The following is a 25587-nucleotide window of genomic DNA, read 5'->3' as shown; positions in this document are numbered from 1 at the left end:
AATATATCTAGGCATAAAACAGCTCTTGCTAAAGATGATCTCGAGATATATCAACAGTAACAGATCAATTAGTGAATAATAAAATGTGAACTTAATATTTTCATTTTTTTTGGTTTTCTTTCCTTTTTTTTTTAATAGGTCAACCAACCCATTTAGCTTTCATATAGATTAAAAGGACCTTTAATACTTTGGACTATGCTTATATTTAAAGCAATTAAGAAAATGAAAGCATCATCCTGCCAAATGAATTCCTATGAGTCCTTGATAATCAGGATAATCACCTAATTCCACATTTTAGTTTCCACCAGAGTAAGACAGTTAAGAGAATTCTAATTAACCACTAAGAAATAAACAACTAAAATGAAACTAGGATGTTCCCCCCAGTGCAAAACACAACAAATTAAAAAATAAAATAGTAGATCAAAATACTAGGAAAGTAAAATGTACCAGAATGTTGTAGAGAAAACAACAATGTTACAGTGAATTGTTTTTGGTAGGGCACTTGGGAAAAAGGAACAACAAAAATTATAAAGCATAATTAAAGTTAGACAAAATCTCTATGGTGATGGAAAAGTATGGTGTAAGGACATTTAAATATAAGCACTAAAATTAAAGAGGAAAAACAGAAAAACAGGAAGAATATTTTTAATCTCCAAGTGTTTCTTAAACTTAATGACAAAAGCAAACCTATAAAGTAAAACCTTCATTAAATTAAACAGAATTAAGTGAATGAAATGTTCTCAAAGTACTATAAACGATATGAAAAGACAATGAAAAGAAAAATATATTTAGAATATATCTTATAAAAGAGGGTTTATATAGTTAGTGAAGAAAGAGAATGTCCAAATCAAAGATCCATAGAAATCTTTGGCAAGGGAATGAATGGGCAATTCTCAAAAGAAGAAATGTGAATGTGAATAAGGAGCACACTGGTTAAAAAAAGATTTAACCTCATTATTAATTGTATATGTAAATTAAAACACTGTATCAATTCACCTACCAAATTAGGAAAAAATGTACTTCTCAAAAATTATGGAAAAGGAAGCAATCTTAATGGAAAAGGTGGGGGTTTAAATTGTGGATCACTATATCAAAAACTAATGATGTATGGTGATTAACATAACATAATAAAAAAACAACTAATGATGTATTGTATGGTGACTAACATAACATAATAAAATAAAATTTTTAAAAAAGTAAAAAAAGAAAAAGGGTTAAGGGGTTATTATGGAGTTGGGGGGAGGGGGAGAAGGATATGCCCAAGGATTGAGAGCTAAGCAATAGGCACCCTTAGCAGAGAGCATATGGAGAAACACAGCAAAAAACAGGGTGCTCTGAAGAAGGGTTTGACAATATACCTTTATTTATTTTTTAATTTTAGATTATTTGAGAGAGAGAGCGAGTGTGTGAACATGAGCAGGGAGAGGGGCAAAGGGAGGGAGAGAGAGAGAAATCCTCAAACTCCCCGCTGAGCAGGGAGCCTGTCGTGGGGCTCAATCCCAGGACCCTGAGATCATGACCTGAGCCAAAATCAAAAGTTGGATGCTTAACTGACTGAGCCATCCAGACACCTGGACAGTATACCTTTAAAGTCATAATTCTGTATGCTCTTAGGCTGAGAAATTGCCTAGCAGGAAATTGTGGTAGGCTATTAGTTCTCTAAACAAATATCCACTACCTTCTTCCTTAGTTTTGAATAAACACATGTCCTGGATTTCTTTATAGTTTGAACATGCAACAAAAATTTGGCTAATTAGTTATAAGTGAAATTGATGTGCAACGGTTTTAAGGAAATCTTTTAAAGGACAGTTAGTATATGCTCTTTGCCTCTTTCTCCACCTTATTTTTTTTTGCCAGCTGGAAGGTAGACATAATGACTAGAACTAAAGCACCCATCCTAAACTGTCATCTCCCCCACAATTTTTCATACACCCTTCCCCCCTTCTCTATTCTGCATAGTCTAGGTCAGTTCATTGCTTTTTATCTGTGCCATTAGACTAGCCATCTATTGAAATAGTCAATTCATTTGTGTACTATACTTCAGTATTTGTAGGAAGTATTTTTTTAAAGATCTTATTTATTTGAGAGAGAGAGAGAGCACGAGTGGGGGGAGGGGCAGAGGGAGAGGGAGAAGCAGACTCCCCACTGAGCAGGAACCCCGATGCAGGACTTGATCCCAGTACCCTGGGATCATGACCTGAGCTGAAGGCTGAAGCTTAACTGATTAAGCCATCCAAGCGCCCCTGTAGGAAGTATTATATTAATATTTATTGAATGAATGATGTAACATCTGAAGAATACATTGTCAGTGGGCCCACAGTGGACTTGTTTATCTCACTCCCTTCATCTGATGATTCACTCTCATCTATATGGTCACTAAGCTTTGGTCCCAGTAGGCTTACGTGTACAATATGTCCCTGCCATCGGACTACAGTTCTGATGAAGGTCATTTGACCCAAAATCAATCAGAGTCCTCTAACAGAGAATTTAGAAATATAACTAATGAGTTTCTGCAACAATGTTGTTAGGGCTTTTAAATCGTGAGGTATAGTCATGTTTTCTGCCTATGCATGGTGAAGCAGAGAAAGCTGGTTCCATAGGGTGAGGGATTGAAATAGATGTGCAGAGATGCAGTTAAGAGACAAGAGGCACAGAAAAAGCACGGCTCAAGTTCCCTCTTCAATCTTGGTTTTAGAATCTTCCTGAAGCTGGACTGTGTTCCTGATCTTGGGTTTCCTGAAATGCCTCCTATCCTTAAATAAACTCCCTTTGTGTTTAATGCTATTGGCAATTAAACTAGACCTAATTAACCTTGAGACTTCCCAGAAATTATCATGAGAATGTATAAAGACCAAAAGACCAAAAAGTAAACTAGTGGAAAGAAATCCAAACCACACTTGGTTTCTTTTGCTGAGTTCCTTCCTGGCCTTTGAGTCAACAATTTAAAACTGTATTTCCCAAATCTGCCGAGGCAACTTTCCAGACAATTTGTGTGACTTATTTTGCTCAAATCCTTCAAGAACCCATTCTGTATTAAATATCTTTATGCCCTCCTTAAAAGAAATCATGCATGTGCTCAGTCTAGTTTGACCTTGGCACCCACTAATGTCTAGTAGGTACCAGTTTCCTTCTACTGTCTTGATTATTTCATAGGTAATCTATGTTTCTGTAGGGGGGGATTAGGCCAATACAACACAGAAATAGTGCTGATTCCTATATGATTTTCTTCACTACAATAATGTCTTGTGCCACCAAGGAAGAAAACCAACACAGCTAAACCAGAGAGCCAAGAAAGATGAAGGGCTATTCAGTATGTGCGTTATCTAGTGTTCACAATGTTTCTCTACATGCTCTCTTTGCAAGTGTTTATTTATTGTATAGTTATTCCAATCTTTGGGCACTTTCCCTGTGTCTCCATTATTAAACAGCCTTACACATTTTTTAAACCACCCTTCCACCAAGATTTCTTGCTTCCCAACTTACCCCCCTTTTTAAGTCAAGTAATACGTTTACTGAAAAGTTCCTCTATTAGGATTTTAAAATGTTTTATACTGGGCTAGTATTTTTTTATTATGGTTGTTATTGTTTATATTAGAAGCATATAACTTAGTTAACTATGCTTCGAGTGGCTTGCCCCAACGCTCTTTTCCCGTAAGCCCTTTCCCTGTGTGACTATTCAAAATATGAGGTTTTTCAGAAATTCATATATGCCTCTGTGTATATGTGTTCCATCAAATATAATAGACAAGAAAATTTATTTCTAGCCTTGTCTTAATATATGTACATGTATCTATACATGCAAATTTTATTGAAACCTAGCTCTTTATGTTTATCCAATGATATTAATTTCTTGAGTGCCACATCTATTTATTTAAAGTACACCTGTGGCTTATATATATTATATATATTTGCACTAATGTTTCAGGACTGAAGAACATATTTTTCAACTGTGTAATGGAAAATTTAAAAAAAAAACATTAACTTAAAATGGAAGTCTTGTTGATATGAATATTAGTTATGAATAGAAAATAATTATTAAAACATAATTCAGTAAAAACTGAGGTGCCATATTGTCACAAATACTCTGTGCAATGGTCTTACTGACCAAGGTATAAAGTGTGGAAATGTTCACTGTAATTAAAACAAAAATTCTAATTAGAAACTGTATGAACCAAGGATAATGTTAGTATTCAGATTTACAGTAGCCTTCATTTGAACTTAGGGGTATTTCAAAGGCATTTAAACCTTATTGAAATGTATGCTTGAGTAATTACTTTTCCTTAATATTATGAATGAATGAAGCTATATCATTTTGCTTGGATTATAATCAAGTATAATCACATCAATTATAATATTTAGTTTATCACTGTGATATGATTATAATTACAGCTTTAAATATGGACCTTTTGACACTGGAACAGTAATCTTATCAATTATATTGAAAGATAAAGTAATATCTGATATTTTCTAGGTATGTAACAAATGATTTCAATATAACGTTAAAGTAATTAGATCTATCCATGGCTTTGATTTTTTAATTTAAAATAGCTGATTATAGATATAATAACCTCAATTGCATAGTCCTGTTTTTAAAAACATGGGCATGGGACCAAGAACAAGAATTGGTGCCCTGATTTTACAAGAAGCAAATAACTTGGCTCTAAGTTTTATTGAAGAACAATGTTGGTTGACCGTGACAATGAAGCCTCTCTCCTGAGGCCTGTCTCACATCAATTCAAGCAATAAAGCAAAGTGAAGACTAAAGCTGGCAATAACTGAAAGCAGAGGGTTGATGCCACAGGGCTCCCCACCTCCTGGTTCTGAGTTTTGTGTAGTGTCAACTTTTTTCTCCTGACCACTTTCCCCACAAGGCTAGACCAGGATAGCTGAAAGCTCTTTCTTAACATACTTAGATTAGAATCTGAAAGATAGGTATCTTTCTCTTTTACATCTTCAGTTTGAAAAAAAAAAAAAAAACCTGCAAAGGATTGATAGCTTGGGTCGTGATTTCTTTTTGTTCATTAATTAAGCAACCACAATCCTGATGCGGTAACCTCAAAGACAACAAATGCATCTGCTTCGAGGGTTACAATGCTGGACAACCCAATGTCAAATACAACCCGACATATGTACAGTACAATTCTATAATAGCTCTAGCTGTAAAAATATTCCCTCTATAATATAGGAAATTGCATGGTGTGTTAGGTAGGACCAAGTAGATTACATATATGACGCATAATAAATAACCCAAAATCTCAAAAGCACCATTTCTGGAGGGTCACTTACTATACACATCTAAAACAAATTGGCAGAGGGACTTTTCTCTACCAATTTGGAAGGCCAGGCAGATGGAGACACAACATCTGGAAAATAAGGCCTCCTACCACAGCATCAGAAAGAAGACCTGGAGGGTTGTCTACCAGCACTTCAGCCTGGAAGTGACACATTACTTCCTCAGAGCACTCTGGCCACATCTTTTCACATGGATCCACTTACCCAAAAGGATCTGGGACACGTGCAAAGAAAATGGATATTTTGCAAATAGTAAATAATCTTTACAACAAACAATGATAGGTTTAAAAAAAAACTGTAGTATTTGTTTATGAGTCCGTGAACAGATATCACCACTCTTCTCTACTGAAGAATCAAAATTTTTGAATCAATAAAAATCAGTTACCTTTCTTTGACTAAAAAGGGAAAGCGTATTTATCATGATTTTAGTACTATCCCATGTTTTTATGGCTAACTATGGCTAAGGTTTTATGCTGTTAAGCATCAGTAAGGAAATCAACCTGGCTGGTATTAGTTATTGCCAACCTCTGGGTACCTTAATTTTCTGGAGTTTTACTGAGGATTAAATTAAAATATGATGGTGATGATTATGATGATAATCATATGTTTAGAATTTATTAAGTAGTTAAAGTGTTTCTGTTCAAACATCTTAGCATATGTTAATTTGTCAAATCTATAAAAGTAGGTCTGATTTTTATTGCCATAAAGAAATGGAGGCAACAGAGATGATAAGCATGTATTCAAGGTCACATGGCAAGTAAGTGGCAGTGACAGAATTTAAACCTAGGGAGACCAACTCCAGTCAACCTATTTGACTCCTGTGCTGTAAGGAGATCCCCAGTTTAGAGCAGGCATTTCTGATGACAAAGTTCTGAATGATGAGACCCATCGCTATCCCCCTACCCTTTTTTCTTCTGCTTCATCCATCAATGTGCTTTCCTCCTAATAGATCTGCCTGGCTGGTCTGGAGGAACTCCTCACTAAGATGTTTGCATGGTCACCTCTTATTTCATTTAAGGTTCTGCTCAACTCTAACCATCAAAGAGACTGTTTCTTACCACTCTAATCAAGGTAATAATCTCCATAGCTTTCTCCCTATAGCAGTCATAGCCTCTATTGCCACATGACACAATATTACATATTACTTTGCTTATTATCTGCATCTGCCACCAGAATGTAACTCAATGAAGGCAGAAACTTGCTCTGATCTGAATTTTCACACATACACCAAGATTTGAGTAAACGGCTTCTATTAATCTACCTGTCCTCCCATCCACCCGTCCGTTCATCCATCCGTCCATCCATAGACCCATTCATTCTTTATCCACCCTTACTTTATACAGAGCTACAAATTATCTACACATTAGTTATTATAAATGGCTTTTAATTATTTCATTAGGGTGAGATATTCAGTTATTATTATATTTTTTTACTCACTGCCATCCTCCCTTTCTTTTTTTTCTTCTCTTCTCTGACAACATATACTTTAAAAGACAATTGTGTGAGATCTAAAAGCAACACTTGGAGGACTCATATCTTAAGTAGAAATACAGCTTTTCATCTAAACTAAGTGAAGAAGGTTAAGTTTTGAAGGCAAACTCTATAGGCTTCTGTTTATAGATTTATGTATTCGTGAACTTTATATAGAGCAATCACTGTTTTGTGATCTCCCAAGTTCAATTTGAATCCAGAGTAATGCTGCACTGAAATCATTATCATCAAGCCACTATTTTTCACTCCAGATCAATTACTGTTTAAAGGACACTTAGGAGTCATTTTACATACAGTTTTTGAGGGGAAAAATGAAAGGTGTGAAAGTGGTTATAATAAAAGAGTAAGCCTTTTCAATTTATGTGTGAAGACAATGCACCAGACATCTAAAATTATAATGACGCTCTGGCTTCCCTTACTTTATCCCCAAACTATTTCCTTCCTTTCACATTTAGGATTATTAGGGAAGCGTGATGTGTTTTGTTCTGTATGAATTTAGAGAAAGACAGAGTAGCTACTGTGCTACTGTCTACTTAGAAGATTTTATTGACTTCTGGAAGCATTTTCTATTCCCTGAATTATTCCTTCCTTTTCCCTGAACTAAAATCTGGTCATCATTCAGTTGCATCTTCTAGATGTTTCAGTCGAAAAGGCAACATCTGACACTGTTGGCTCCCACCCTAAGGTACCAGGTTAACGGACCAGGCTTACTAGTTTCTTGGAAACAGTTCACAGAGCAGTCCGGGAAATATAAGGCACAGGGGCATGTGGGGTAGGGGAGGAAGTGCCGGGAGTCAAGGCAGGGGCGCTGAAACGGGCACTGGAAAATCAATAAAGCCAAACACTGTATAACACGTGCATTTCAGGCCTGTTCGGAGGAGATGTGCACAGTCCACTGTACAGTTTCCTGCAGCCCAGGCAATCAATACATGTTTGCTCTGCAGGTGAACAGAACAGAACCAGATCTTAAAGGATGATATAAAAAGTGTTGTCCCTAAAACAATATCAAGCCTGCACTTATTGTTCCTTTATACTTTTAGCTAACAAATATTCAGTGTTTGCGGATCTCACGCATTCTTCAAAGCACTTCGCATGAAGAAAATGATTTAGTCCTAAAGCTCTCCAAGATGTAAGCAGCATTATTATTTCATAGCTGAGAAAAATGGGACAAAAGATGATCATGTATCTTGCCTAAAACCACAGAGCAGACAGCAAGAGGGTAACCTAGGATTTGTACCTAATGGTTTTGCAGAACTGGGCTCCCAACAACTGACATAAATGCTACTTAGTATTCATAGCAAATGCAATAAGTATCAGCTGAATGATTGTACTTAGTAAATAATACTCTCTTGGAAAATGAGTGACCATTTAAATTTAGAATTTACACTTTGATAATTACAATGATGGAATATTTCTTTCCTGTCTATATAAATTCCAGTCCTATTTCTCTCTGCTGTAGGATGGTAGTTGCATTTTATAAGATTTTTATAAAAAAAAAAAACATTTTAAATCAACGTGAATTTAAAAAGAGGAGATACCAAGTTCCTAATCTGTTACTTAATTTTCCATGAATAAGCAACTTGCTTCCTTGTTAACTTATCCAAAAAGGAGATATGCTTCTTAATGGGTCCCTGGACAGACTGAACACTAGGTCTATGCCTTTGCCTTATTTTTCTTTTTAGAGAAATACAACAGATTTGATAGTAAATTGAAGATAGTACCGTGATGTATTCAGAATGCAAAGAAATAAAAAAATAATACATATAGCTTTGTTGGTCATGTACTAAATATTATCTAATAAATTGAGTTGTAAGTTTTTGAATGGAAAATAAAAAGTAACTATGAAGCTCAGATAGCTTTCTTATTTGCAGGTAAAGTAGATAACCACCAAATAGAAATAGAAATACATAGAAATCATATATATCCTCCACCTTCTTCCATATTCACTTTTCATCAATTTTAAATTGATCTCAACTATTCCAAACTTTTAAAAATATACATAGACTCCAGAGCTGTCAGAGAGTCCTAGGAAAATCCCAGAGAGTCCATTATGATCCTGTCATTCTGCAAATGTGAAAACTGAAGCTCTATAATGACATAGCCAAAGTTAGAGGATTAGTGCTAAATCCCTGAAAAAGGTTATAAGTCTATAGAATCTACATAAATCTATAAAAACATATGGTGCCTTGCTTTTTGAGATTTTCTGGCTTAGTCCTCATCCCCCACTTTGATGTGGGTCTTCTCTTTTCTTCATCTGTCCCTAGTCTACTCAATTTTGATTCTAGTCCCAGTGCTGTGTGTGTTAATGCTTGGTTTCGCTGGGTTTATGAATGTGAACTGCTGAAATGGAAGGGAATCATGGTGGATCCACTTTGAGTGTTCATGGTGTCAATGGCTCCCACCCCCCAGAACTTCCCACAGAGCCCTGGACCCACTCATTCCATAAGTGAGTGAAACCCCTCCAGTTTTAGCTACCATTCTCAAACCACCTGACTGAATTTCCCAGTGAATATCTGTTGGCTCTTTCATGATTCTCCTGTCTTCTCCTTTACAGACATAAATAACACACAGGTCTTGTGGTTGTTGGTGGTTTATCCCTATTTGCTTATATACTGGCTTTTGTAGGGATGCATTTTCACTTAATTTTGTTGTCTATGTTTTCTGTGACAGACTGACTTCGTTAACTAGGTGCTCTGACTGTTTGGATGTGAGAACTTGGGAAAATCCAAAAACCACTCTGCCACAAACCCCACCACCACCACGACCATGTTTCTGTAATTCTCCTACTTTTATATAGATTTTAAACAACTTCATTGATTTGTAATTTAGAATTTACATACATTAAGATCACCTATATTATGTTTACAATTTAATGGCTTTCGTATATTTATGAAGTTGTGCAACTGCCATAAAAAATGCACAATATTTTCATCCTACAGAGAATCATCCTACACAGAAATGCATATTCCTTAGCACTTATTCCTCACCCCTTTTTTCTTCAGCCCTAAGGAGCCCTAAAGAACCACTCATCTACTTTCTGTCTCTACACATCTGTCTATTATGGATATTTCATATAAACGGTATCGTATAATATATGGTCTTTTGTTATGGGTAGTATGTGACAGATAAATATGAAGTAATGTTCTAAGTTCTTCATCTCAAATGGCAAACAGCAACAATTCCATGATAGACTTTATGGCAATGTGTTTGCATATGATTTGAAGTTGGTTACCTAGTGCAGGGCAATAAAACACCAACTGAGAATATGGTCATGGTCAATAGGAATGGTGACAACTATAACAATAAAATGTGATATACCAATTTTACTGTGTGTCAAGTCTCTTCTAAGCACTTCACATATATTAACATACTTAATATTCACAGAAAGTTATGATGGAAGTCCTATCATTATCATCCCCATTTTATTAATAAGAAAACTGAGGCAAAGGAAAATAAAGTCACCCAAACTAGTAAACGGAAAAGCTGATTCCACACCCAGATAGTTAGACTCCAGACTTCTTTTTTTTTTTTTTTTCTTGAGAGAGAGAGAGTGGGGGTGTGGGGTAGGTGCAGAAGGAGAGGGAAGAGAGAGAATCTCAAGCAGACTCCTGCTGAGCATGGAGCCCAATCACAGAACCCTGAGATCATGACCTGAGCTGAAATCAAGAGTCAGATGCTTAATCAACTGAGCCACCCAGGTTTCCTACAAGACTCCTTGTTCTTTTCTTTTTTTTTTTTTTTGATTTATTTTATTTTAGAGAGACACAAAGACAGCTTAAGTTGGGGGAGGAACAGAGGGAGAGGAAGAGGGAGAGAAGCAGATGCCCCACTGAGTGGGGAGACTGAGCGGGGCAGGGGCTCCATCTCACCACCCTGAGATCATGACCTGAGCTGAAATCAGAGTCAGATGTTTTAACTGACTCAGCCACCCAGGCACCCAAGACTCCTTGTTCTTAACCACTGTTCTATAGTGCATTTCTGATGTTTAGGTTTAGTTAAATACCATTCTCTTCTAAATTGGTGATAGTGCCAAGCAGCTTAGGGTAACAAATTCTGAGTAACACTAATTTTTACTGGCATGTAGTTTAAGGAGACAACATAATCATTGTCTTTTAGTTCCATAGATATTCTTTCACACTTTCTCAGAATGTTTTTTTCTTCTTTCTATCTTAACTAAAACATAATCTGAAAACCTTCATTATCTGTAGCAGATTGGGCTTTAACTGCTTTTTAATAAAGCAATAGCTACTTTGTCCTAAAACGTATTTGATACACAACTGCCTATATTCAAGTACAATTGGTCATAATTTGCCTCTTTATTTTGAGGACACAGAAAGAACTATAGACCTAAAAAGTACTTTATCACTAAACATAAGATATTAAAGTGTTTCTCAGTAGCTGAGCATTAGATTGAGCTGAATAACATTAATTATAATCATGTAAATTCTCATAGGACTTTAAAAAAATGGGGAAAACAAAACAGTGCAAACTTCACGAAACTGGCAAAGTTGGAAGAAGAACGCTCCGATTTCTTCTGTCCTGACTCAACCCATCTAATAATCATTCTGCCTCTCTTTAGAGGAAAGGAATCTCTCTAGTTTAATAAAAGCTCCTTTCTTTCTAAAATCTTAGAAAAAAAGTTCTGGAGATTTTTTTTTTTTAAGTTGCCAGAATCATTTATAGATTGAAGAACTACCTATAATAGAAATTTAGCATATTATTAGGAAGGTGACTAGCGAAGAACTGAAGAAGCACATCCTTCTAGAATAAACGCATATCTTCTAAGATATATTTTCATGATTATATATTCAGAACCTCATTTTCTGTTGTCCAGAACAGTCTCCCAAACATCTCCAAGCCCAAATCCTGTCCCTTTCTTGACATGAATACCCGGAGCTCTGTGCTCCCTACATCGTCTGGGATCTTTGAAGCAGCCTTGCTCATAAAAAGAGCAGATGCTGTAGCATCACCAAATACCGAATCACATTTTTGAGCTCAGTGAAATGATACTTTAATGTGAGAGCAATAATAAAATTAAACAGCACTCAAGTTTTGCTCGCAGTCAGGAGCTTGCCTCCAAGAGAATCAGTGTAGAATTCGTTGGCCGTGTACATCACATGGCACTGTTTTGGAAATCAGATGGAAGAGTGCCTCAGAAAGAACTTTGCCAGTTGTGAAACTATGCAAGTATATTTATAATTATTTTTGACATTTTCTGGGTAGTTCTGTAAGGAAAATCTAAGTATAGTTACACTTCACACATTTGGAAGTGAGATAAACGATAGCAAAATTTTTCAAGTTGCTGTTCACCTGCTGGAGTAGCATTTTAAATACCCAAAGCCTTGCTCTCAATTCAAGTTCTTCCTGAGTTACACCTGGGTGAATGTAATTCTCATATATCTGCTAAGTGACAGCTTTCTAACAATTTTTTTTTACTAGTTCATTTTAAATTAATTGGGATAAAGGTATGTAAATATTAGGCATGCCCTTAAGTTGTGTTGAAAAGTCAATGCAAAGGAAAACACTTCTACCTGTCAGAGAGGGGATGGTCTGAAGGAGGCAAGGAATTAAATGCTTGTGTGCTTGTGGGAGGGAGACGCTATCCTCTCTTAACATGTAAGTTTATGAAATGATCTCTTTCAACTGATTTGTATGGAGGTACCAAATATATTTCAGCAGAACATTTTGCAAATGAGAAGTAATGATAAGATGGCGGGATTCTAAAAGTTGTTCCAAATAGAAGTGATTTCCAGGAACTTACCAGTCATGCAGTTTTTAAATTCAATGTCATCAATCGCAGGTCCTCCTCCTAGATCCCTTGTTCTGATCCCTTGGAATAGGACTTCAAAATTCCTTAGCTTTCCTAGCAGGATGACAGCCCTTTGCCAGTGATTACCAGAGTTCTGCTCACTTTCTTGCCATACTTTTGACAGTCCTTTCTCTGTCTGCATTAGAGAAATAAACACAAACGAAGAAAAAAAGCCAATCATTTAGAACAGAAGCATCTGATTAATGAAAACTGATTAAAAAACAAACACTGGAACTCTGATAACATCCATAATATACTTGAACTCATTAAAACAGAAGCATATTAGGGGCGCCTGGGTGGCTCAGTCAGTTGAGCGTCTGCCTTCGGCTCGGGTCATGATCCCGGTGTCCTGGGATGAGCCCCACATCGGGCTCTGTGCTCAGCGGGGAGCCTGCTTCTGATTCTCCCTCTGCCTGCCTGCCTGTCTGTCTGCCTACTTGTGATCGCTCTCTCTCTCTCTGTCAAATAAATAAATAAAATCTTTAAAAATAAATAAATAAATAAAACAGGCATATTAATCTACTACAGTGTTTCCTAGAAGAAGTACTGATAAATCTGTTTTGGTGTTTTCAGAGACACCACTATTTAGGAGTGGCCTACTTGGTTCATTCCACCTCTCCTTTGCATGCACACAAAATCCTCAATATCTGATGGGGTCTGAACATTTTACAGAAATCCTGGGTTATAGCTCAGGATGCTCTCCCAATCTTCTGTTCATATTCTCTAATTATTTAGATTGTACCTTCCTTCAAAGAGTGGAAATAATTTACATGGGAAAAGAGAAAAAAAGAAATGGAAGGAGGAATATGTGGGAGAAATCACTATCTCTGATGGGTATGACAAAGGGATTGTGAAGTGAGCCATGGTGGCAAAGTGATGATTCCCAAGTTCATTAGGATTTCAAAAATCCTATTAATGTATTATTTTAGCTATCTAAAAAATTCTATTATGACTGATATATGAGCATCAACTACAACTTTTTCTATACCACACTCTTCAGTTATAAAGGAAAAATTAATTTTCTAAAAAACTTATGTAAGTATCTCCTCTGAATGTGTAAGGATGGTTTTCATTGTTTGTTGCTCTTCTGGACCTAGCTCCTCCTGAGAATTAGATGTTTTAATAAATCATGATGACTGACACATTGCAAAGAAAGAGTAATAAATATATATTTGCTATATATATATAGCATTATAAATATATATACTTGCTATGTTATTATATATACGTACATATATGTTTATGTTTATGGTTAGCCCCACATAACTAATATCTCAGGGTCCACTATTTTGTTCTCATAACAAATTAACAAGAATAACATGTCTGAAGCTTGTAATCAAAACTGTGGAATTGAGGGGAATGGCAGCCAGAATATCAAGCACCTGTTCCAACAGATTTATAGCATGCAACTGTGAAATACGTAATTTACAGGTATTTTTTTTTTACCATAAGCTGAATAAAAAGAGAAATATTTGAAAAAAGGATCCAAAAGAATTACATTTCCATAGGTTCTTGCTTTTAGGGCACTAATATTGATAAATATGGCTGACATCTTGTTCTGCTGAGGGAGACACAATCAAGCAGTTCTTCCTTGGTTGAATTACAGAGAAAGCAGAGCCACATATCAGTTAATCCAAAATTAACTTTGCAAAACAACTAATGGTGTCTAGACAGATTTCTGAACAGCCTCCCCTGCCACCGCCAAAAAATATGATAAATCTTTACACACAGAGACTCCTGTAACTTTTGCCTTAAAGGGGATGGGAAATTCACACCTAATTAATGGAATTTCATATCTTTCTGATGACTAAAGAAGAGAAGCCTTTTTCAAGGTTAATCTTTAACTATCAGTGATGTCATAGTGATGTGGAATCAAAGGAATGATTAGTTAAATTAAAGATTAAAGTAGAGAGGGAATGTCTGACACATAGCAACATAACAGGCATGGATATTAATAAAGTCTGTCTTAATTTACAAACTTAACTCACTTTGCTGGTATTTTCCTATTAATCTACTTCTGAAGTTTCTAGAGCCACTCATTAACTATAACAAGCCCCCAAAGGGTTTTCAACAAATACCATCACAGAAGGTTGTGTGATCATTTTAATCAATAACATAAAAACTATTTCTTCAGTCTTACAACTGACCTTCTAGTGAAAAGGAGATTTGAATAATACGTCCATTATCATTTTATGTAGTAAGAAAAGAAAACAAGGGTGAATTCTTTTGAAAACCAACTGTGGACCAACCTAAAGGCAGGTGACTGTAGAATATCATTCTAATATATTTACTATCATTCCTCTGTTTTTTTTTTAAGATTTTATTTATTTATTTGACAGAGAGAGATAGGGAGAGAAGGAACACAAGCAGGGAGAGTGTGAGAGGGAGAAACAGGCTTCCCGCCAAGCAGGGAGCCCGATGTGGGGCTCGATGTGGGGCTCAGTCCCAGGATCCTGGGATCATGACCCAAGCCGAAGGCAGACGCTTAACAGCTGAGCCACCCAGGTGCCCCATATCATTCCTCTTTCAATATAACATATGAAATCTTACCCCCACAATTATCAAAATTATGCATCCAAATGTAAAATGGAGACTTATTTACCTATTAGCTTATCTGTCCATTCATTCATTTATTCCACAAACATTCGATGTTCACATGTACTATGTTAGATACCAGGAATAAAAAGGTGAAAAAAAAAGAGAGTCTCACCTGTGGAGGTAATAATCGAATATGCGAAAGTCAGAAAAATAAATTACTAGAAAAGTTACATAAATACAGATTTTATTTATTTTTCTGACATATATCAATATACATCAGAACAATTTTTAAAAAAAATAGTTATATGTCAATCTCATTTTTGTTCCACATACACTGTTGCTTTATTTACTTAATATTCTGATTTTCAGTTCATTCTAAATTGAAAAAAATGAGAAACCTCTTAATATCAACTCATGACACTGCTACTGGCCAAGGACATATCTCTCGGATTCGTTCATATGGATGTTAAACCATCAACAACCCAAGGCAATAAACATATGAAAAGTGATTGGCCACACTAATAATAGTAAAAACAGACATTAGTACAATGATAATTAATTTATAGAAATTGAAGGAATACTCTCTTCTTGTAATGTAACCATTTACCCAACTTTGAACTGATTTGCCATGTATTATGCATATTGATCCTTTATCTTATATACTGCATATTTGTTTTGGCAATGTATCTGCCCTCATAATTTACGTCAGTGTTTCCCTTTTGTGTCATGAAAAGAAAAGCAGTAAGAAATACTAAAACTCTGCCCCCATCCCCAAAAGCAAAGGCCGAGCAGAGCCTAGACTTCAACCCAAATCCAGTACTCAGGGGCCCCAAGACCTCTCCTTCCAAGATTTTTTCAAAAGAAGGAAAATTAAGCGAATTTGTTACCAGTAGACATACCTTAAATAAATGGCTAATGGAGCTTCTTTAAGCATAAAGGAGATGATAAAAGAATGAATCTTAGAATATCAAGAAGGGATAAAAAAAACAGCTAAAATATGAGTAAATACAATAAACTTTTCTGATGCTCTTGAATTTATTTTTGATGGCTGAAGGAAAAATACCATGTAATATGGTTCTCAATGTATGTAAAGCAAATAATTAAGGCATAAATATTATAAGTGTAAGAGAGTAAAGACATAAAGGAACGTAAAGTTGCCACACTGGAGTTAAGTCTTAATGTTGCATTTTAATAGGTCACATTTTCATCCTCAATTTTTTTTGTTGTTGTTGTTCTTTTGGTCTTCTCATACATTCAGTCTCCCAAATGAAACTTAGAATAATTTAATAAATAGGTGAAATTTTAAATATTGAATTATTTTACCCTGAGATATCACTTATTTTCTGACTTGTTCAGGACTCTTCATGCCACTCACTAAAATTTTAGTCTTTTTTACCACCATGTGAAAAACTCAGACGGAGAAGGTCACAGATATGGCGGCTGTTAGGATGGGAAAGCTGACAACCATACCTGGAGGTCTGACATGTGCATCTATAACTGTGCATGCAGCTAAAGAAGAATACAAAAAGCAGCTAGGAAAGCCAGAGCTGCTCCCCATACATACTGCACCACCTCCGCAGTCTAAATAGGTTGAGGAACAGCCTGGTCGTTTACAAATGGGCTTTGCACCCATCTGCACCACAACTGGTCATTTTATTGGCTGGTGCAAGAGCGTTTATGTGTTTGTGAAAAATGGAATAACGGATACGGTACAATTTGGAAAAGATGCGTATATCTATCTGAAGAATCCACCTCGAGATTTTCTCCCAAAACTTGGAGTGATTACAGTTTCAGGATTGGCAGGCTTGGTTTCAGCAAGAAAAGGTTCCAGGTTTAAGAAAATTGCTTATCCACTGGGACTGGCCACTTTAGGAGCAACTGTTTGCTACCCAGTTCAGCCATAATTGCAAAGGTAACTGGGAAAAAGGCATATACTACAAGCCAGCAAATTTATGAAGCAGTTAAATCACTGTGGACAAAAATCAACAAAAAAGAGTCATTTCCTAAACCTAAAGAAAAATCTAAGCTAGGAAATTCTGCTGAAATAGAAATACCTGCAAAAACAACTGACAGCCTGAAATACTCAGTGCCCTTGACAGAACTCAGCTCTGAAACAAAGACAAAAATCAGAATCCACCTCAGGTGCTACACCACCTGATATATATATAATATATAATATGTCCATGAAGAACAAAGTTTATGCTTGACCCCAAGCTCATGGATCACGGGCAGTCCCATCCAGAAGATGTGGATATGTACAGCACTGGAAGCTGAAATAGTCTGCGTAGAGAACTACGAGATGTGTGAAGTTGAAAACAATGATGAAAAAATCATGTAAAGGGTAACTGTGACACAGAGAGTATAACTTTTTTTTTTTTTAGGGTATAACTTTTAAACGACGTTTTTCCCTCACATCTTCTAATGTAATGTACAGTTTGACCAATCACATAAGGGATTAAAACCCAAACTGTGAATTTAATCCAAACGGTATTAAATGATTGATGAAGAGGCAGAAGTATTGGGATGCATTTAATGATTTTTAAGGGTGTTTATTAAAAAACAAAAATAGAGTAAATATATAAACACTGATGAAATATATATGTGTATATATATTTATACAGATACATATACATATTTGCTTTAACTTTTTCAAATTAATGTCAGCTAAATTAGAATGGTGTGCAGAAGAATGTGTTCCTCTTTTTTTTCATTCCCCAGAGCTGGAATAAAATATCCATATGTTATGACAAAAAAAATTAGTCTTTTTAATAAATAAGTTACATACTTATTTATAACATTTATTTCTAGATATATGGCAATGTGTGTCACAGTGGCAAGTGGGAGACAGGCAAGGGCTGGCCTTCTGCCTTCCCTGAATCACCACAGAGAGCAACTCACATTACTATAGATGCATGAGTTCACAGGCCAAAATTATTAGGCTCCCAGAGGCCACATAACTATTAAAAGATGACAATAAACTCAATATATAACATCTAAAGGAGAATTTAAAAACAGATGAAATCAGAGTTTTAGCACTGGGTGTTGTATGGAAGTGCTGAATCACTATATTGTACACCTGAAACTAATATTACACTGTATATTAACTAACTGAAACTTAAGTAAAAACTTAAAAAATATATAAAAGATAAAAATAAAAGGCTTCATGCATACCTAAGAAGATAAGCAAAGATATAGCAATATAAAATAAAACAGGAAATCATGACAGTAATTAAATAGAAATATTGGGTAAGAAAAATATAATATGTCCATGAAGAACAAATAGGTATAAAAACAGCAGGATGGTTACAACTGAAGAATTAATGAATGAGTAGAAAGATCTGATTCCAGGCACCTGAGTGGCTCAGTCATTAAGCATCTGCCTTCGGCTCAGGTCATGATCCCAGGGTCCTGGGATCCAGCCCTGCATCGGGCTCCCTGCTCAGCGGGAAGCCTGCTTCTCCCTCTCCCCCTCCCCCTGCTTGTGTTCCCTCTCTCGCTGTGTCTCTGTCAAGTAAATAAAATCTTTAAAAAAGAAAAAAAAAAAAATCAATGTCCATGGGACGCCTGCGTAGCTCTGTCAGCTAAGCATCTTCCTTCAGCTCAGGTCATGATCCGAGGGTCCTGGGATCAAGTCCCACATCAGGCTCTTTGCTTAGTGTGGAGCCTGCTTCTCCCTCTGCCCCTCCCCCCACTCATGCTCTCCCCCTCTCTGACAAATAAATAAATAAAATCTTAAAAAAAAGTCAATGTCCACATTATGACATTAGGAGATACCTGCAGTCTCAACATTAAAGTGGCTCAGAAACCCCCTGCCCAACCTCATTTCCTACCAGACTTCTCTTCCTCCTCCTGCTTCAACTGCACTCACTCTCTTGCAGTCCTTCAATAGCCCATTCTCCTTCCCTTCTTAGCACATTCATATGAAATGGTCTTTTTCTTTCCTCCTTTCATCTAGTTAATTCCCACTCATGTTTCAGTGGAATCATCCCTTCCTCATGCAGCCCCCATTGATCTACTCAACTCAATCATACCTCCATGCCACAGACTCTGAGAGCATTATGCACTCTTCCTTCATAGCACTCACCACACTTGTAATTACATAAAGTCTTCACTAGTGTGATGACCAGATAAATATCTACCTCTCCCATTAGATACACAGAATGCAATGCTGGGCAAGATCTGATAAACAGTACCTAGCACAGTGCCTTGCATATAGTAAGTGCTTAATAGACAACCAGAAATGGACTGCATGTGTCTATGTAGACATATTTCTGTGAAAAGGAAACAAAAGCACATTGTGCAACTAATACTAAATGAGTATGTAATTTATAGAATATCATCTGAAAATGTTATTATAAAGCACCTAAAATATTTCAATTTCCTTTTCCAACTGCTGACAAAGCTCTAGAATAATTTGAATTTGGGGGAGGAATAAAAAACTGTATCAGGAATGCAATTACTAGAATTACAGAAATGCAGTATTTAGTGTTAGGATTTTTTTCTTCCAGTATCACCTTAGAGAAGTGGACAGAACCTTCAGGGTGGGTTCTATCCTTACTCATATAGTATCACCTTACTTTGTTGTTGATAGTACCTTATACTTCTCATTTTTCAATATTATCTTATGTTTCAATTACTTCAGTATTTGTTCATTGTCTGTCTTTCCTACCACAGTTTAAGGTCCATGAGGATGAGAGCTTTTTCCATCCTATTCACCTCTGGGTCTCCATGCCTAACACAGAGCTTGGCATAGTGTAGGTCCTACAAAAGCATGTGTTTAATGAATGAATGTATATTTAATTTCAACTTGGTGAATTAAGATGTTGTGTGGAATTACTAGTACAGCTGAAAATTGCCTCAAAGCTTCCCTGTAAAACTTCTATTTGATTTCAGATTCATTCTCTGATACAAGTAAAGACTAATTTTAATAGGTTTAAATTATATAACTTCATTGTCATAAACATTTACAAACTCACCAAAAGGTATGTTCTCTAAAACAGTGAGTTACTATATTCATAGAGATAATTTTCCTAAGACATACTACAATTGTTCTAAATCTTAGGTGATATGAAAAGGAATAAGAATTATCCATAATAAGGAATAGGCCATAGAGCTGAAAAGGTTAGACTCAGAATGATTCTTGCAAGGTCTTTATTACACTCTTCATAGACAAAGCTCACTAACCCAATTAAAATTCCCAATCTATGATATTCAAGGTGATTTCCTACTTAGTGGTTGATGGCTGGTTTCTACTGTCTTTCACACTACATTTGGTTCCTGAAGGAGAAAAACATTCATACAGTTGAACATAGAAGAACAATGGGAAAAAATATAAATGAGGAGTCCTTAGGAAGCATCTGACAGGAAGAGGAGACAGCAAGGTCTGGAGCAAAAATGTCAGTCATGAATGATTGTATCTGTCCCTTGGCACACTGCTGTTCATGAGAGTTGACAATGATTCAATGAAAACAGAAGAGCAGCATTTTATGACAAAATTATTGGACATAACTCAGTTTGCTGTCTTCCTTGAGGGGTGGGGAATAATGACAGAGAAAATAAAACAAATATATGTGTGTAAAACAGCAAATGTGTACTAATGAAGAGCAAACTTCAAGCTAAGATCCTTGTACAAATTTTTCTTCCCAAAGGGACACCAGTATACATTGTTTATAAAACGTGAATAAAAAATCTTTCAGTAGAATGTTAAAAGTAATATTCTCAATTCAAATTCCTCTAAATATTGATACTCTCTAATAAACACAAAATACAATGTATAAAGGTGCTACTACTCAGGAAAGTATATATATTATATATATAAAGAATGGGAGAATTTTCTTGCTTGAATAAATCACTGGATTCCCCAAAACAGGAATAATGTTTGGTATTTAACAGACAAGTCAAAAATACCCAAACTTTTGGGGCGCCTGGGTGGCTCAGTCGTTAAGCGTCTGCCTTCGGCTCAGGTCATGATCCCAGGGTCCTGGGATCGAGCCCCGCATCGGGCTCCCTGCTCCGCGGGAAGCCTGTTTCTCCCTCTCCCCCTCCCCCTGCTTGTGATCCTGCTCTCACTGTGTCTCTCTCTGTCAAATAAATAAATAAAATCTTTTAAAAAAAAAAAAAATACCCAAACTTTTATTCTCAAAGTAGATTAATGAAATAAAAAGATACATTGAAAAAGATTACAAACTTAAGACATGAAAACAAAGATGAAAGACCATACGAGTATAAGAATTAAGTCAATGACAAAAGAGATAAGACTAGCCATTAATTCACACAGGATAGGAATTAAATAAGATAAACAATGGTTTATTAATTAAAGATTAAAACCCCAACATGATAAATGAATTTATCATTTTTCTACTTATTTAACCCATATAGTGAGCATTGACTCTAAGTCAGGCATCCTTCCATTTGCTGATAAAATGTTATAATGATAGAAATAAAACTTCAGGGTTTTTTTTTTTTTTGCATAAACTCAAAGGAGGCATGTTTAAATTGCTAACTACATTTTAATATTCCCTGATGCATGTGAGGACAAGTAATGAAATCTGAATAGACATGATTCACATGAATGCTGTATTTTAATTTCAATCAAGTATTAGGATTCTCTTATATATCATTAATTCAGCTGAGTATCGAGAAGAAAAATAAGTTATGGTTTAAATGGCTCACAAATCAAAGGGAAGAAAAACACCATATATATCGCACTTCAGTGTGAGCAAATTCCATTATATTATGGAAAATGGTACAGTGCTTTGGTGGGGTTGCAGTGAGATGAAGCATCTGTGTGAAATTAGCAAGGTACATTAAAGGATGTAGCGTTGGAATTGGGCCTTGAAAACTCAGCAAGAGACCACCAAGTACATAAAGTATATGAGAACAGTCCAAGCAAAGAATACCACATGATTAAAGGCTCTGGCATATAGAAGTGTTTGAATATTTTGGGTCCTGATGCAATTAGAATATCGAAAGTGAGTTAAAGACTGAAGAGTCAAGATTAGACATATAGACCAAGGCCATGCTATGGAAAGTGTCTTTAATGTCATTGTGAGAATTTAAGACCCAGTCCTATGGCCAATGGGAAGCACTGGTAGCTGTTAAGTAATGGAGTAAACCAATGAGATTGCTTTCTTGGTAGCCTGAAACTAAGAACGAGAAATCATACAAAGACTGCTGAAAATATGAAGGTAAAATGTATAGGACCGAGTTCAGAAAATTTAGGGCTACCACATTTATCAGAAGTACATGCTTAGAGATCAGGTTCTGGATACAGATCAACTTTGGAATTTTAGTTATGTCCCTAACTAGTGTATGACTTTGGGCAGGTCTGCCCCTTTACTTTGGCCTCTCCTTCCTTAGCTGTAAAGTGACTATGACTGCAATACTCATTCACAGTCTGTTATTTCAACCCTTTATGATCAAAATGTGTTTTTTAATTCAGAATTTTTCAGATTTTGGGAAGACATTACAGTACACATATCCTATTTTAGGTGTATATCCAGTGAGTTTGTACTATCGATTCCATAATTATGTAAGTACTTCCAAAGTAAAATATGATTATTTATGTTCAGTGGAATCAATAAAGACTAAAAAATAGCCTCTTCTCAGTTTGTGTCAGGTCTTGATGTCAAATGAGTAAAAAACATTGTTTTTCATGTTCAGAGCTTTTTAGATTTTGAATTTAAAATTGGGTAGGGAAGCATGGACCTATAGCACCCAATATATAAGACTGAAATGATTAAAAGAGATAATATAGGTAAAGAATTTTGAAGATCACCTAGCACATGGGAAACAATCCTCTGAGGATGGGGATGGGTGTGGTGGGCATAATGGAGAAGAAGAGGCAGAGATTAGGAGAATAAGGAGGTCTTGGGGTCACCATGAGATAGAAAAGAATGTTTAGTACTTTGAGAAATAAAATTATAGAAGGTAGTAATCAGAGATTAGAATTTCAGAGTTAAAGAATGCAGAATTAGTGCAATTTCAGGTAAAGAAATACCTTTTGAGCAGTTGGCTGGCTGGGAAGTTTGAAGAGAGGGGAAAAGAGGAAGGAGATAAACATATACCTGTATTTTATAAAGAAGGGATACCTTTGATAAAATTCACCAAATATGGAGCCTGCAGTGAATGCTAGCTAAATCTTTTAGAGATGACCCATTCACATCCAGATTACCAAAGCCTCTCTCCCCACCTCATGCCTTCCATGAGACTTGGATGTATACATACACACACATAGACATGCACATACAAAATATGAGAGCCATACTAAGGTTTACTGTAATGTCTTCCCAAAATCTGAATGAAGGCAGTAAGGGAAAGTGATGTGGGGTCAGACTCTTTATTCTGTCCACAAGGTGGGGACGTTGATCTAGAACAGTTGACAATGGTCAGAGATTCTGGACAGGTGGTGAGAAAGAGGTCAAGCATTTACAGCTCCTGATGTTTCTAGTTCAGGAAATTATTGCACGTGATTTGATATTTGGTCTGCTTGTATATGTATGCATGTAGTTATATTTAGTGTGTATATAGAGTATATATTTAGTGTATATATATATATTTAGTATATTTAGTATATATGTGTGTGTGTGTGCGTGCATGTGTGCAGGTATGTATGCATCTTATTGGGATGAATTCCTTCATGGGAAATTCCATGTCTTATTTCTGTATTCCTCTATCAAAGATGCCACGTAAAGTATCTCCTATACAGAAGATGCTCAATAAATTACAAAATAATTGAACCTTTTATTTGCTTTCTTATATGTATATACTATATACGAATTATAATAATATTAACATAGTAATAGCTATAATTATTCTGGGGTCTTAGATACAGTCTTATAATGCTAAAAACAACTCTGAAAAATACCTATTATTAATACACTTTATAAATAAGAAAACACAGTCTCAGTAGTTATGAAACTTGAAGCTGAGAACACACAGCAAGCAATTTAAGGGCAGAGCAGAGACTGAACTCAGATTTGTCTGAATCTAATGCCCATGCTTCTTGCTGCCTACTACCTGGAACTAGAGAGCTCAGCTAACAAGAGGCCATCTGTAAGACATGGTTTATGCCCCTGCTAGGCCAAATGTGTTCTTTCTCTTTAAAAGGAGAACAATGCTCACTCTATAATTTATTATCTAGACATTTTAACTGCTGAAATGCTAGAATAAGAACTATAAATGAAAGTTTGATTTGGTTTGGCCTTTCAATTCAATATATATATTAAATTGAATATATGTATACATACACACACATAGACATGCACACACAAAATATGAGAGCCATACTAAGGTTTAATATCATAAAAGAGCTGTGTGCATCCTTTAAAGTCTTGGGCAACATCACTGAGACCCAAATGCCCATTAGTGGTGGGTTAATTACTCAGCAATAAATGGCAAGAAATTTACTAGGGAAGAATACTATGTGTAAGGAATAATTATTGCATTTATTTACTCCTGTTTTTTTCCAGAGATTAGAAATGGAGATGCTAGAGTATAACATGATAAAACTAAGTGATAATATTGTGGTTAAGAAAAAACTTATGGTACAAATTAAGCAGATCCTAGTACACTGACCTAGATGTCGGCCACTGACATTCCTCGTGGCCACATTAATTAGTGAAAAGCTGCAAATAGACAAACACACACACACACACACACACTGAAAAGACGAATGTAATTAGAAAAGTATTAAGTGAATATATTAAAAGAATAAAAATGATAGAAAGTTCTATCCATAAATTTGAGATGCCAGCGTTTCTTCTCATTTATCAAAGACTGAAAATTCCAAAACTACCCGTGGGCTTAGCAGAAAAATGAGTGATGCCTTCCATGAGACTTGGATGCTTTTTCTTGGTATTTCCCACCCCTTAAACCACATGGTTGGTGACAGAGAAACTACAATCTCGCAATACATTCAAATATGACTCAAGTATATTTATTTTGAGCTCAATGGAGTGTAACAGAAATAACCCAGTTCTTTACTAATTAGACATGTTTTTAACCACCATGACCCTCCCTTTTTTATGTGAAAAATGAAAACTGTCATATTTACTCTTTTGTGAGAATCAGAGATTGAACATTTAAAGCTGCTAACACAATGCCTGGCGTGTAGGACACACGAACATTTTACCAGTATCTTCATGCATGAATATTTAACATTATTAGTAGTACATTAAAAATTAAATCATAATTATTTAAACAACGTCATCCCTCATCCAGTGAGGGCTTTCCTTCCAGTGAGATGTTTGGGGAGAGAGATGAAGAAAAATAAAAATGAGAAAAACAAATAAATATAAATATGTAAATATGAGATACATAGATCTCTTCAGTCTCAAGGATTAGATTAGTGCCCCAGCATTCCTGTGGGAGGGGAGACTCAGGAATGAGTTGGTACCTGGCACTCAAAGGACACTCTAAGGACAAAACGGTTACCCCGCCATCATCCTACTGCATGA

The 25587-nt window shown here is 35.8% G+C and overlaps 1 protein-coding gene and 1 pseudogene across 1 annotated transcript in view; one reads left to right on the top strand and one right to left on the bottom strand.

The window, feature by feature from the left end:
- The window catches only part of MALRD1 (MAM and LDL receptor class A domain containing 1), a 259630-nt gene that overhangs the window by 105021 nt on the left and 129022 nt on the right, over positions 1-25587 (bottom strand). The window contains exon 9 of the mRNA XM_081818907.1: positions 12545-12728. Coding sequence (XP_081675033.1) covers positions 12545-12728 — 184 coding nt within the window. The remainder of the gene's footprint in view (positions 1-12544; positions 12729-25587) is intronic.
- On the top strand, positions 16532-17872 carry LOC102731049 (MICOS complex subunit MIC27-like; annotated as a pseudogene).

This window comes from Leptonychotes weddellii, chromosome 5 (assembly GCF_054177405.1).
Source record: "Leptonychotes weddellii isolate Sample4059 chromosome 5, ASM5417740v2, whole genome shotgun sequence".
NCBI classification, from domain to species: domain Eukaryota; kingdom Metazoa; phylum Chordata; class Mammalia; order Carnivora; family Phocidae; genus Leptonychotes; species Leptonychotes weddellii.
This window is presented reverse-complemented; position numbering and strand designations above follow the sequence as displayed.